At 33.2% G+C, this 15,752-nt stretch overlaps 1 protein-coding gene across 6 annotated transcripts in view; it reads left to right on the top strand.

The window, feature by feature from the left end:
• Nucleotides 1-15,752, top strand: part of KRIT1 (KRIT1 ankyrin repeat containing) — a 35,285-nt gene that overhangs the window by 2,392 nt on the left and 17,141 nt on the right. For 2 of the 6 annotated variants that reach the window (XM_081147853.1, XM_081147854.1), the window contains exons 2-10: nt 2,236-2,339; nt 3,257-3,416; nt 6,443-6,535; nt 7,922-8,051; nt 9,407-9,650; nt 9,835-9,950; nt 10,115-10,258; nt 13,539-13,695; nt 14,344-14,451. In XM_081147853.1, coding sequence (XP_081003979.1) covers nt 2,238-2,339; nt 3,257-3,416; nt 6,443-6,535; nt 7,922-8,051; nt 9,407-9,650; nt 9,835-9,950; nt 10,115-10,258; nt 13,539-13,695; nt 14,344-14,451 — 1,254 coding nt within the window. In that variant the 5' untranslated portion in view covers nt 2,236-2,237. Of the gene's footprint in view, nt 1-2,235; nt 2,340-3,256; nt 3,417-6,442; nt 6,536-7,921; nt 8,052-9,406; nt 9,651-9,834; nt 9,951-10,114; nt 10,259-13,538; nt 13,696-14,343; nt 14,452-15,752 lie in introns of those variants that run through there. The other 4 variants (XM_081147855.1, XM_081147856.1, XM_081147857.1 and 1 more) reach the window with 4 other exon arrangements.

Here is a 15,752-nt window from a genome sequence, read left to right as displayed (position 1 = left end):
TTTTGAAAATCAATTTTTAGAATCTTTGGGGGTTATGTTAACATTAAATGATGGAAAAACAAAATACAATAACCCTCTTTGTTATGTCTTTTATTATATCACATCTATTTATCTTTTAGAGAAGTGATGAGCATTGATAAAGCATTTTGCTTGTAGATTTTTTTTTTTCTTTTCTAATGTGAGTTGACCAGCACAGGAATTGATTCGCTTTAAATTGTGTTTAGAAAACTAAGAATTACTTGTTTTCTCTTTAAGGTGTTTAATAGAGAGAAAAAATTTCTGTAATTGTGCCATATACATCATACAGTATATTCACTATACAGTGTCTCTCTTTTGGGGGCTTGTAGTCTTCAAGGAGACATCTATACATTTCATAATTTGTGAGGTTTTATTATCTTGAAGTCATTGTTAATCTGAGGTGAAAAGTAATTGCTAAATAGAAATTCTGAGAAGAAGAAGGACTTACCTTTTTCAATAGTATAGGAAACTCTGCTGCATGAGATGGGTTTTAACAATGATCTTAACGGAAATCTGAACTGAAAACATTCTATGAGATATGGAGTGAGAATGAATGATATGTCTTCAAAATGAATGTCTCAATCTTAATGTTTTACTGTAGTTTCTCTGGTGAAATATCTATAGTTTCATTGCACCTAAATAAGTGAAAACTTTTATAATTTAAAATAAATTTTAAGGTTATTTAATTAAATAATATTAAAAATTTGTGCAATAATTTTAATGGTTTTAATCTTAGGCTAATGTTTACTTAAAGTGACAAAAGCGACTAGATTTTTAAAAGGATTTTCTTTTTAAGGAAATTTTCAAATTATAGGGCTTTTTTATTTTGTTATATAGAGAGGTGAATTAAAGTTTACAAAATGACTATTAATTGTAGTTGAGAAAACAGAAAATTCTATCTCCTCTCAAATGACATTCAAAAACCTTTCTTGAAAATGATCTTTTTATTTCTCTTTCAATGAGACTTGGAGCAATAAAGAACTCATTAAATATAAACAGATTATTTTAATGCCTAATGGACTTTAAAAAAATTGCAGAGCTTCTGTTCATCTCAACATGGCTGGGAAACTTCTTGTTTGATGTTCTTTTAAAATTTTGCTGCCCTGGCTGGTGTGGCTAATGTGGTTGGAGTGTCCTCCTGTACACCAGAAGGTGGAGGGTTCAATTCCCGGTCAGGGCATGCTCCCTGGGCGTGTTAGGGAGGCAACTGATGGATATTTCTCTCTTTCTTACTCTCTCTTCCTTCCTCTTTCTAAAAACCAATTTAAAAAATAAATAAATAAAATTCAATGTTTGTATTTAAAAAAAAAATAAATTTGCAGGTGTGTAAATGAGAGAAATCTTTTTTAAAAAGATACATAAAATACATTCATTACAAAGAGATGCATTTTAGCCTAGCCATAAAAAAATTTAATAATAGCACTTAATGAAATAGAACTATTAAACAACCAAGAGTGTGCTTGAAATTCAGTTATGTGTTGGAAATTGCTCAATGGAGATTTAAAATTAGTCTGGGGGAAAAAGTGTGCAGATATATATATGTATGTATATGTATACATGTAATATATATTTGGAAGAAGAAATATGTATTATCTAGGGAGTATCGATAACAGAAGTGGAAAATATTATTACATATTGTCAAAAGCTTTTGTCAACTGACTAAATGTTTTTGACTGTGGTAGGCACCTTCACAGGAAATTATAAGCTATACTTTAGCTTATCCAAGTGTCAAATATCAAAGTTCTCTCTAAAGATTCTGAAGAAAATGTCAATGGAAGCTACCTAGTTCCAGCTTCCAAACTATTAACCAAATAATATTAACTTGTGCAATTTATGGAAAATAAGTGTTTAACATTCTGAGTCACTATTTCAAATCACTATTTTCTTAGTATTTGTGAGACATTTTTATAATTTTATCACTTTTTTAAATATAAAAGGCAGATTTTTATGCAGTTAAGACTTCTGAAAGTATGTACCCCACAAAATTTTTTTACCTTTAACAGAAAAGGAAAAAAGGACTACAATGAAGTCTTAAATTATAAGCTAAGGTTTTGAATTGTTTAATGGTAAGATATAATCCGTCATCTCTGGCTTGCCTTTCAGGTAATATATATATTCTAAGATAGAAAAATCAACATCTTATTTTGTTGTGTTACAAAGTGATTATGTGTCCTTAAATGTAATCTCTCAAGGTATTTCTTTGATTGTTTTATAAAGCAATGGGAAATCCAGAAAACACAGAAGATGCGTATGTTGCTGTTATTCGTCCAAAGAATACTGCCAGTCTGAATTCCCGGGAATACAAAGCTAAGTCGTATGAAGTGAGAACAATTTGCTAGCATTTGATTTGCTACCATTGAATGCCATTCTCTATTGTCATTTTCATTTACATGTAGTCTTACCATATCCTGTAAATTCTTCTTGGCAAGCTAGATCTTGACAAGCTAGAATTGACAACCCTAGATCTCTTTTTTTCTGCTGTATATCTTTTGACCATTTTTCCATTCATTGATACATAAGTTATTAGATATTAAGAGGTACTTATTTGAGCTTTCCTTATAATTTATAGATTAGTTTTTAGTACGGTTTATAGAATGACTCAAAATTAAAACAAGAAAAGAAACTGTAAAAGTTTATTCAAAATTACAGTCTACATATTGTTCTTGGTTATTTTGCCAAAGAACTTGCTTTTAATAGTTCACTAAAAAAATATATTTTTACCTTCAGTTAAGTTTTAGGAGGTTAAGTTACTTTTCTGTAGTTTTTAATTATATGGTATTACATATAAATGTGATTGGAGGAAACAAACAGAATTGTTATCTTTTCTATGCAACAGATGCCAAACATCATAAAATACTTCTAATCTAACCTAACTCCAGCTAATTTCTGTAGCATTTTGCTTGAATTACTTCTTTAGGGTTAGTTATCTGAAACCTGTTAAAGGATATTGCAGGGGTTCTCAGGAAGCTGCTGCGTTAGCAGTGCTCTGGCATATTGGTTGTCAATACTGGCCACACTGTTGAATCACCTGGGCAACTTGAAAATTCCAGTACTAGTACCCCACTCCCTAAACATTCTGATGTAATAGGTCTGAGATGAATCTGGGTATTGATACTGTTTTAAAAGCTTCCCAGGTTATTCTAATATGCAGCTAGGGTTAAGAAGAACTGCTGGCTTATTATATTCTAGGGCAAATAAATTTGATTTAAACTTTCTCTTATTATTTTTCTTATTTAAGATTTTATTGCATGAAGTTCCCATTGAAGGACAGAAAAAAAAGAGAAAGAAAGTTTTGTTGGAAACTAAACTTCAAGGCAACAGTGAAATAACACAAGGCATATTGGATTATGTAGTAGAAACCACCAAACCAATTTCTCCTGCAAACCAAGGTATCAAAGGTAGGAAACTTTTTCCCTCCCTCCCTCCCTCCGTCCCTCCCTCCCTCCCTCCCATCTTTCTTTTTAACACAGTTGGCTTTAAATGCTTGTAGAGAAAGACATTTTCAAAATATATTAAAATCAGTTTTTTTATGTTCCTTTCCATTTGAAAAAGACTCAGAAATTTTTTTTAAGGTTCAGCCATGCCCCTTGAAGAAGTAACCTGAGAAAAGAAAAAGGAACTTGGCTTTAATTTTTTTAAGTTGAAAAATATTTATGTAAGTCACAGTGTTAATCATCTGTTCAGTAGAGACAGGACAACCAAGGGGTGGCATGACACTAAAAGAAAGTACAACTACTTTTGCTAGAAGTATAGTTTCCTAGGTATCTTTGAACTGCTATTTTTATTTCTCTACTCCAGGACAGAGACAACTATAAAGCTGTCTTCATAACTAAGTAAAAGTTAAGATTTGTGGATTAGAGAGAGCCCTATAAGTTACTAGGTAGCAGAGGTTTTCTTCCCATTTGGGCACAAGAAGAAAACCCATTTCAAAGAAGCCAAACTGAATTACAGAAGTATTAACCCTGAAAGATTGAGGTCCCATTTAAAATGCTAGATAATGTATAGCTTGTGAAACTCATAAAAAATTAATGATCAATTTCTCAGACCATAACCTCACAAGAAGCAGACAGCAGTTATAAGTTACAGAAATTATAAACTATTTCCAAGGTTTAGGCATTACAGTTAAAAAGGTAAAGCTAATTCCAGTCAATCAGCGGTTGAAACAGTTGTTAGTGAGGTAAAGCATATACCTCTTTAAAACTTATTCAGTATTTTTCTGTTTGTTCATCTTTATAGAGATTTGTTGTGTAACCCATCTGTTTCAGTACAGAGGCTGTTTTCGTTGCAGAGATAAGGCTGAATCCTGTGGTTTGATTTATTAGTTATTTTGGATATTTGTTCTCTAGAGATAGCTAACTGTAAACCTATTTTTCATAACTTTTAAAGGTACCATTCACCCTATTTTACCTCCCCAATAGGGCCTGAAGGATTTTTTTGGGTTTGGGTTATAAGCGTTGTAACGCAAGATTATAATAAGTACCTGCATAAATTTATGAATTTTTTATATTTATTGTGCTACAAATAGCATCTCCTTTCTGTAATTATTACCAGATTAACTTTTTAATAAAATGATCTAGAGATTGATGTTAGCTAACTAAAAAGGGGACTATCAAAGGCATATGAAAGGCTGTGTTTGGATGTCACAGATTTGTCATTCTTTTCTACTTCAGTTTCGAACTTCTCTGATATTTTCACCCAGGCTTGTTTTACTATTGCTAAATTGTTATAGTTGACAAGACCTACCCTAAGATCAAATTCCTGAAACAAAAGTCCAATGGACCCAAATCACATATTTGAGCTGAGATAGACAAGTCATAATTTGCTATGTATTAGCCAAACTCTACCACTCAGTTCATTCACCCAGAAGGAGAGAGAGAAATGGTGTCAGTGTTAACAAAAATGTTCCCTGGCCCAGAGGGCTGGGTAGTTTTCTCTTAGCAGAAGTTATGAGTGGACAGGCACCCTGAAATATGTCTAGCACAATTATGCCTGTATACTTACTAAAATGTACTATTTTTTTTCCAGGTAGCTCTTAATAAGAGAAATTAAAATACAGAAGTTTTACTTAACTAAATACACAATTATATTGACCATACCATAGCCTGACTATCTTAGTCAATTATATGAAATATTTTTGTAGATTAAGATGATTCCTTATATAAGCGTCACATGAAAATCACAAATGATTTTATAATAGTGGTGGTTATGCCTTACCTTTTTGTGCAGTGCTATTTATAATTTACAAAACACTGCCACACTTACTTATTCATGAAGTTGTTAAATTCGTCCTGTGAGTTGATATATGGTCATGTTCACATCTATAAAACGCAGACATAGGTTGTCACCTGCTAAAATAATATTCCCATTAGTGAAGGAGTTGAGACTAGAGCCTTCATTTCCCAACTTGTAGTCAGCTTTATTTTTCCACTACAACAGATCTCATAGTTTCAGCTATAATTTGCAAAGCAGGCAATTAAACAATGGAACAGAACTGGATCTGAGAAAGCAGCAAGGCAGGAAAGATTACGTAGGACAAGACTTCAGGCCAGGCAAAAAATATGTGTATTGCCCCTGGAATTTATTAGAATGTTATTCTGTATCTAACATTTATATTTTGTACAAGAATCCATTTTATAAAATAACTGGGGGCTATAATAATAATGAGCCATAATAATCACAAATATTGAGTCCAGTGTTTTGTGAACAAATGAAGCTACTGGAACTCTGATCTATCTAAAGGCATTCATCCAGGGCCAGGAAAAAAGTTCTATTTCTTGGGGTAGGGAGATTGGAAGGGTTGATAAAAATTATGGCAAAGGTATCTAGAAGATGAGAGGTTTTAGAGTATTAGACGTGTAGGTTATTATTTATGTCCTCCTTGCTGCCAAATCAGGAAAAGCAAACTAAGAATGGTGGTTACAACTCAAAACAATAATCTGTAGCCCAATCAGATTTTAATAAAAATCTGAAATTGAGGGTGGAGGTTGAAGATTAAATGAAGAGGTGCTCAACGTTAAGATTTTGCAACTTATATTACCACCATCCTTAGCCAGCTGAGACTGTAGTAAAATTCTTACCATCTACATCCCCACTGAGTGAGGAAGTATATGCCTCTTGAGCATGCAGGATGCCTTGCTGTTCAGCTGCTCTGTCAATCCTTAGCAGGACAGTTTTTCTTGCTATGCATAGGAAGCTTCTCTTCTACCGAGTTAAGACCAGGATCATGAATCTACTGGTTGATTGTCTACAAAATGAATATTATCAGAATTACCAGGTTTTATTAAGGCATATAATAAAATTGACTGGTTTTACATTTTAATTCCTCTTACTGCCTTTTAAAAAAAATTAGAATTCTCAAGATAATTTATAAAATTTAAAGGCTCATTTTAAAAAAATCTTTCCCAACTTTTCAAAAAACAATTAGGAAAGCGAGTGGTACTACTAAAGAAATTTCCTCTGGATGGGGAGAAGATGGGCAGAGAAGCAGCATTATTTATTGTTCCATCAGTTGTCAAAGGTAAAGTTCAAGTTTTATCTTATGAATCTTTTTGTGCCTTAGATGCTAAGTTAAAATCTATTGAGGAATTTAGGAATTTGCATTCATAGTTACTACTATAATACTCTTGTAAGATACATGTTGTTAATTAATGGAAGATGGAGAAATTTGTTACTTAAATGAAGATATTTTGATTTCAAAGTACTTCAGGCTTCTGGACTAAACAATAATGGTTTTGTTTCTGTTTTTAAAAATAGAATAAAGAGGTAAGGAGGGAAGCTATAATTGAAACTAAAAGTTGTCAGGTTATGCTAAGGAGTTTTTTCAAAGGATATGCTATCGATATTTAAGAATTTTGGAAAATTAAGAGATTATAATCACATCTATCTTGTATTTGGGACAAGAAAGTGTCAGTAATAGTTCTAAAACACTGCCCAACAGCGGTGGCAATATTTAAAGAACTTACATATAATATGAAAATTTAATTTGAGCCTTTGACATCTAGAATAATAGAAGAAATATTGAGTTTCAGTGCAGACCTTGCAGCAGCCCACTAATTTGTGGTCCTATGCAAATCATTTTTGTTGTTGTTAATCCTCACATGAGGATTTTTTTTAAAAGAATGTGGAAGGGAGGTAGGGAGAGGGGGAGAGAGAGAGAAACATCGGTGGGCGAGAGACACATTGACTAGCTGCCTTCTGCACACTCCGACTGCGGGTAGGGTGCAAACCTACAACCCAGGTACATTCCCTTGACTGGGAATTGAGCCCACGACCCTTCGACCCTTCAGCACGCTTGCCCATGCTCTAGCCACAGAGCCACACCAGCCAGGGTGCAAATTGCCTCTTTAAGCCTCAGCTATTTATTTATAACAGGTTTCTGCTACTACTTGGTCCATTTGCTAGAAGAATTCAATGAAGTATTCGATGTGAAAATCACTTTGGAACCTGTAGAGTACTAGTCCCGTGTAAGGTAGCAATAATACTGATTCTGTATTAATGACCCACTGTGGACATCCCATCAGCTTGCTGCTACACAGTACTTACATGTATTTTATTAGTCAGCTGTAACATTCCAGATATACTTTTTTCCCAGCCATACTTAGGTGAAAAAATCCATTATTTTAAATGGTGTTGGAAATCTTATTAATCGGAGTTTTATAACAGTGTTGAGAAAGAGAGAGGAAATAATTTCTTCAGTTCTCCAAGATTCTAAATGCTGCATTCACTCAAATGGATAAGGTCACAGAGTTGCCCATCACTTGAATCCAGATCTTCTAATTCAAAATTTAAAATAATTTGTTATACCTAACAATTTTTATATAAACATACTGTATACTTTAAATAAAAAACATGCAGCTGTAAACCTTTTTATGTGATGGCATAATTCTTAATTTTTCTTTTCCAGATAATACTAAATATACATATACTCCAGGATGCCCAATTTTTTACTGCTTGCAAGATATTATGCGAGTCTGTAGTGAATCCAGCACTCACTTTGCAACTCTTACAGCAAGGATGTTAATAGCCTTGGATAAGTAAGAATTGCCATTAAAAAATGTTTTTTAATAAATCAAATACATGTTGATGGTAGAAATTAACTCTGATAGATATCAACACTTTGGGAAGAAAATAATGAAATTAGTAATATATGTATTAATAAATGGTAAGTTTTTTAAAAATTAAATTTATCAAAGTAACATTGGTATTACATAAATTCCAGCTGTACAGAATTAGAATACGTTATCTATATACTCTATTGTGTGCTCACAGACCAAAATCTAGTTTCCTTCCTATATCATATATTCGTTCCCCTTTAACCAGTTCACCTTCCCTCCACCCCCTTTCCTCTCTGGTAACTACCATTTCGTTGTCTGTACAAGTTTGTTAGTTCATTAGTTGCTTTTTGTATTATATTCCACATATGAGTGAAATCATAAGGTTTTTGTCTTCTGTCAGACTTACTTCACTCAGCATAATTCCCTCAAGATTCATCATGTTGCAGATAGCGGTGTTTCATCGTTTTTTATGGCTGATAGTATTCCATTATATATATATGCCACACCTTCTTTATCCAGTCATCCGTTGCTGGGCACCTAGGTTGTTTCCATGTCTTGGCTATTGTAAATAAAGCTGCAAGGAACATAGGGGGTACATAAATCTTTACGAATCTGTGTTTTCATATTTTTGTGGTAGATACCCAGAAGAGGAATTGCTGGATCATATGGTAGTTCTATTCTTAATTTTTAAAAGCTCTCTCGTTTTCTGTAGTGGTTGCCCCAATTTACATTCCCACCAATAGTGCCTGAGGGTTTCCTTTTCCCTACATCCTCATCAACACTTGTTATTTCTTGTCTTTTTATAAAAATAGCCATTTAACAGGTATGAGGTGATCTCTCATTGTGATTTTGATTTGCAAGAAATGATTAGTTTTTTAGTATCATATAAAAGTGAAAAACTCCAAAGACAGGATTGTCCTTGTTTGCTTGCAACATGTTAATTTTATCTTCAAAAATGACAAAGACTGTCTTGTCTTAAGATTCCTTTGTTATAAAACTAGCCTTCGTATTGAGTTACTCTCATCAGTGAACAAGTCTTTTAACCTATCATGCCTTTGTCTTTCTGTAACAGCAGGGGTAATGTACCTACATCTTAGTGGTTTAAATTTTAAGTGCTTCATGTTTTTTGAAAGGGGTTTTTATTATTATAATGGTATATACATTTTTCAAAGTAGTTTGCTGTGTCCATTAACAAAACTTTTATTAATAGTAAATGAAGTACTTAACCAACATTAAATATTGGAAAACACCACATATCAGAATTGGATAATAATCTACTTTTATGTTCACTTTTGAACAAATACTTCTACTATCTCTACTTTCTGTTTTGCCAGGTGGTTAGATGAACGTCATGCACAATCTCACTTTATTCCAGCTTTGTTTCGACCATCTCCTCTTGAGCGAATAAAAACTAATGTCATAAATCCTGCATATGCTACTGAATCAGGTCAGACAGAAAACTCACTACATATGGGCTATAGTGCACTAGAAATAAAGAGTAAAATGTTAGCCCTAGAGAAAGCAGATACCTGTATTTACAACCCTTTGTTTGGATCAGATCTTCAGTACACAAACCGGGTAAGAACTGAATGAATTTTGGCTCTGATTTCAGAAGAATGTCATTTTTTCCCCCTGAGATAAATGAATCTATTGCTAATTGTAAACATTAAGATGGCATCCATACTTAGCTCTATTTATATATTAATGTTAAGTATTGAAAGCTCTCAAAGGTTTTTTGTTTTGTTTTATTTTCCCTTTCTAGGTTGATAAAGTGGTAATAAATCCATACTTTGGTCTTGGAGCTCCAGACTACTCAAAAATCCGAATTCCCAAGCAGGAAAAATGGCAGAGGAGCATGAGCAGTGTCACAGAAGACAAGTACTGTTTTGGTTTTACTCCACATTGCTTTTTTAAAACCTATATTCTATCATTCTAGTGTTTATAATGATATGTACAATTATTATATAGTATAGTCACTGCATAACTGATTTAGTTTGTAGCTGCTTAGTGATATATAGCTTTCAATTTGTTTTTATGAATAGGGAACGACCGTGGGTAGATGATTTTCCTCTCCATCGAAGTGCCTGTGAAGGAGATTCAGAATTATTAACTCGTCTTCTCAATGAAAGATTTTCAGTCAACCAATTAGATAATGACCACTGGGCACCTATTCATTATGCATGCTGGTAAATAGATTACTTATTATTTTCCTTTTAGAAAAAATGAATCCTTAGTTGTAAATGTTAGTGCTCCTTTTCAAAACTATTCTTATTCCAGCCACTTTTTTTCTACCATGTTTGCCTTACGAACTTTCTATTTAGATCTTTGATTACTGTATATGTGCCTCCATTCAGAATTGCCAGGTCTGCCCCATGGGAAAAGTATTGTTAGTGTCCTTAGGAATTACCAGATCATACAGAAGAATAGCTAATGACTACCAAGTGTCATTGCACAGCACAAGAACCCTTATTTATCTGTTTTGTATTGGGAGTTATGTTATGTTTGTTTATCCTTACTGTAAATTTTACATGTGTTAACTACTTATGATTTCACCTTTTATTATGTTAGAAAAATATCCTTTTAGTTCTTTGGGAAGCTGTAGAATCAGGAAACCCCCAAAAGCTTTCATTGGAATCAAAGCTTTCCCCTTTTTTTTCTTTTTTAAGATGAGAGGGATTAGCTCACAGGATTGAAGTCAGTTGTTTCCACTAGTTGCCCAATGTCGTTCTTGCTCACGTACCCTTCTCACATGGTAGTGACTCTTCCCTCAGCTGGGCTGAGTTCTTAAATTTATGTTCATAGCAGCAGTTAACAGTTTGCTATAGCCCATCCTTTAAAGAGGATGTAATAAAGTTATTTACCATATTTCTTATGGAAAAGGTGCTTATGACTTATTGGTTAAAGTGAATTTCTTTGGCTCATTTAACAAGTGCCTATATTATTTACTGCTTGTTAAGAAATGTGGACATTTCTTAAGCTGAATGACATTGAGCAAGGTATTTCATTTCATCTTTTGCCTCTCAGTTTTGTTTTTTTATCTGTATATAAAATGCACTAATTTGATCATTTCTTGAATTCTTTTCAACTCAAATTCTTTTGGTTTCACTGATTCCAATATTTGTGATAAAGAAGCTAAATGTAGTTGCTTTAAATACGTATTTTTTCTCCTTTTAAACTATGCTGTTTCCTTAAAAGACATGTTCCTTTATTCAGTAAATATGCTCTTAATTTTTTTTTCTTAAAAATATGCTTTATTCTATACATGTGTTCTTGTTTGCCCATTACAGAGAATTTTTATATCAAGTTTGGAAAGAGTCACCCTAAATCTTCAACTAGACTTACAGTTTTGTTCAAATTACTCGTAAATACTGCTAGCAGCAACAGTACTAAAAAAACCCCACATGCTTTACCTAGAACTAAATAAACAAAAAGAGATAGAGAATATGGTTCAGACCCCAAGAAAGTACACTGTGGAATTGGAAAGACAGAGGTACTGAATTTTAGTTTAGGAATTCCAAGTTTGTATTTGGCTATATTGTTGCCCTTTGGGAGGTGGGGGGCAGTGGGTTATTTTCTCCTCTAATAAAAGAATGGTAATATTTTCAACTACCTATTACATAAAAACAAATGTGATATAGTATTTCATTTATTTTGGATTGTCCCTAGGTTTCAGTCCCAACTCTTAGTTCCTGAAAGTATGACCTTTAGCAAATTAGTTAATGTCTCTAAGGATCTGTTTCTTTATCTACAAGATGGGCTTAATCATAGTACCTTTCTTAAGATTAAAGAAGAAAATGCAGTTAAATGCTTTGAGAGTACCTGGCATATAATAAGCACTCAGTAAATGTTGGCTATTACTATTAAGGTGTGTCATAATTTAAAGATTTCGATGTCTAAATCTAAAATTCATTAATCTTCAGTATTTTTATTTGAAAAATATTGTTACTATAATACACCAAGGAAAAGAGTTTTATCCTTTGATAAAATTAACTTTGTGTCGCCCTGGCCAGGTGACCCACTTGGTTGGAGCATCGTCCCATACACCAAAAGGTTGGGAGTTCGATTCCCCGTCAGAGCACATACCTAGGTTATAGGTTTGATCCCTAGTCGGGGCAGGTCCAGGAGGCAACTGATCAGTGTTTCTCTCTCTCTGTCTCTCTCTCTGTCTCACTCTCTCTCTTTCTCTCCCCCCTTCACCCCTTTCTCTCTAAAAATCAATGACAACAAATTAGCTCAGTTTGGAAGATGTGCCATTTTTCCCTTAAATGCACCATATCTAAAAGCAAATTTCCTTTCCTCTTCCCCCCTGCCACCCATTTATTTCGAAACAATGAGTTATTTTTCCACCATTGCTTCAAACTGCAGTCTTATGTAAGTATTTGGCTATAACCAAATGTTGAACTCACTATGTCTGTCACATACTTTTGTACTTTTCTGGGTTCTGGCTTTGCGGAATTACTTTTCCCACTACCTAAAATATTTTACCTCTCTTTACTATCTCTTCAGTTCATTCCTATTTAAAACCCAGTTCAAATTGTTCATCTATCAAAACTCTTCACAGCCCTAGCCAGTTTGGCTCAGTGGTTAGAGTGTTGGCCCGCAGACTAAAGGGTCCTCGGTTTGATTCCGGCCAAGAGCACGTACCTGGGTTGCAGGTTCGATCCCTAACCCTGGTCAGAGCATGTGCGGGTGGCAACCAATTGATGTGGCTCTCTCACATCGATATTTCTCTTTCTCTCCCTCCCTCCCTCCCCTTTCCACTCTCTCTGAAAAGTAATGGAAAAAATATCCTCAGGTGAGGATTTAAAAAAACAAAACCAAAACTCTTTACAGGACCGTCTTAGACTAAGATGATAATCTTCCTTTTCCAATATTTTTTAAAGCATTAATTATATACTATCTTGACAAGTACATAGTACCTTATTTTGTTGGTTAGTATCCTAAACTGTTACTTAAATTTTAGAGCATTATGTCACTGTCCTATTTTTTGTTTTACTTCTCTGATTATACTGTACTCCTTTGTCAGAGCACAGACTGTGTATTTTACATATCTTTGTGTGTCACATATTACCCAGTACAACAGCTACATACAGAATTATGTCTTTGGGCCTATTTTTCAAATCACAGGCTTTTGTGAAAAGCATTAAGTTTATGAGTTACTTTCTGATTCTGAACATTTTTTACTAAAACTTTTATCTTTTTAATTTATAATTTTTGTATTTTACTTTGTATGCTCTATCTTGTGTTTGAGGTTATATTTTTTCCAAGTTGATCAGAAGTAAACACAGTTGAATTGAACCAGAATAATTCATAAGAAATCAGTCCCTACGCACTGAAAACATTGTCAGTGTCTTCATTCCTTGCTCTCTGCCTAGAAAAATCTTAGGTTTCTTTGAGGTGTCTTTTAAAATGTGGAGTTTTAAAACACTTGAGATGACTATTTTAGGTGCTTTTTTTTTTTTATAGGCTTGGAAAGGTCGAAGCCACTCGCATACTGTTAGAGAAAGGAAAGTGCAATCCAAACCTTTTAAATGGACACCTTAGTTCTCCACTTCACTTTGCTGCGGGAGGAGGGCATGCTGAAATAGTACAGATTCTCTTAAACCACCCGGAAGTTGACAGAGTAAGTTATTTTCCAGGTTGTTTTTAAAATATTCAAGAAGTGAATAGCAAGTAATGACACTAAAATGTTCAGTAGTATACTTGAGAGGTTAGCTGAAAAATAAAAACAAATTTCACTTACTATTTAGACTAAGTGTTATATATAAACTTTGCTTTTGTAAATAAATATTTTTGATTGTGGTAAAATACTCCTTGCATAAAATTTACCTAAGCCATTTTTGGTGCACAGTTCAGTGGCATTACGTACATTCATCTTACTATTTAATCATCTCCAGAATGTACATAAAATGTAACCTCTTTTCATTTTATATTTCTTCAAAAATATATTTAAGAGTGGAAAAGATTTTCTGCCCAGTTTCTAGAATTTGTATTAACAATTATTTTGTGAAGGGAAAAAGATTAGTTTTAATAAAAGCTTCGTTGTATTTATGATCAGAACTTTAAAAAGTAATAGTCACATTGATTAGTGCTTTAAGTTGTTCATATTTGGTAATTCATGTTTATTTTAAGTATAGCATGTATAAGTAGGTTAATACTTACTTACTGCTTGAGAAGAGTCCTTTTTTAAAATCAAACTTTACTCCTGTCCCTGAGATAGCCGTGTATTTATGATGCTTTTTTTCTTATCCTCTTTTGTCCGAATTTCTAGCACATAACAGACCAACAAGGAAAATCCCCATTAAACATTTGTGAAGAAAACAAACAAAATAATTGGGAAGAAACTGCAAAATTGTTGAAGGAAGCCATTAACAAACCAGTAAGAATTACCTTCATTGTAGAGCCAAGCATCCTACTTAAATTGATAAGTAATTTGAGGATCTGTGAAAAGAGTGGAAGGATGAATGGCTGGATAACTTCTTTACTGCTTTTATAACACCTCATGGTTAGAGTTCATAAGTATTAAATTTGTTTTCATCCATAACACTTGGACATTTATTCTTGCATAAAAAAGTGAAACCTGAATAAATAAGTCTTAATGACTTAAAACTAATCTAATTTTCAGTATAATCTCTGTACTTGGTGTACTAATTACAAATTATAATCTGTTCATTGAAGCATATGTCTCTACTTAGGCCTTCTCATCAATATTTTACATTTGTAAATACTGACATTAACATCACTCATTGATTTAGTTTCAGCAAGTTACTTATGTATTATTACAGATTCATTTTCCTCCTCAAGAAAGTGAATGGTTTAAAAATAGGAGATTTCCTAGCTTTTTTGTTCTGTGTATTCAACTTGGCCTCTCCATTTAATTATGTCCAAAATAATTAGCAGTGACATTAAGGTAGAAAAGAATTAGCAATTAGAAAAATCTCAATCCTAAAAATTATAGTGATGATAAATATATCATCAATTTTAAAATGGTTTGTAAACTTGCAAACCAAAGGATTCATACCATCAGATATAGAATAAACGTTTGATACCAAAAGATATAACCCATATGTCTGAGCCTTTCCAGACATTCCCATCAATAAGTTTTTGTTGAGTATTTCTGTGAATTTAACATCATGAAATGCTGAAAGTGATAAGTGATAAAGATATATGATCTCTTCCTTTAAGGATAATTACACATCATGCACATTTTTTCAAAACACTATTACATCAGCACAACACAAGGGCAAGAAAATAGATAAGTGGCATAAGCACACCCTTATGTTATACTTAATTGCAATTTATTTTCTAATTGTATCATTAAAAGACTTTTTTTTTCTTGGCATCCAACTTTTTTTATTGGAATGAATAACATAAAAGGGATTAGGTACTTTTATCCAAAATGAACTTTCCTGAAAGTTTTTTGGAGGCCCCATAGCAACAAAAATGTATTGAGAATGTCATTTGTCTCTGGGATTTTCTGAACTGGAGGAAAGAAACCGGCTCAGGTCCATTGCTTATAACTTTTACCTGCAAAGTGACTATCAGATTCCTCTTAGGGCAAATTATTGGTGGTACACATTTCTATAGTATAATTTGTGGCCAACTAGACTCATGAAGTACTGGACTAACACCAAATTTAGTTAACCAATATATATTCCTCGTTTGATATTTACATTGTAC

Source organism: Miniopterus schreibersii (assembly GCF_964146895.1).
Source record: "Miniopterus schreibersii genome assembly, chromosome: 9".
NCBI classification, from domain to species: Eukaryota; Metazoa; Chordata; class Mammalia; order Chiroptera; family Miniopteridae; genus Miniopterus; species Miniopterus schreibersii.
The sequence above is the reverse complement of the archived record's forward strand: the minus strand, read 5'-3'. Positions and strand labels throughout refer to the sequence as shown.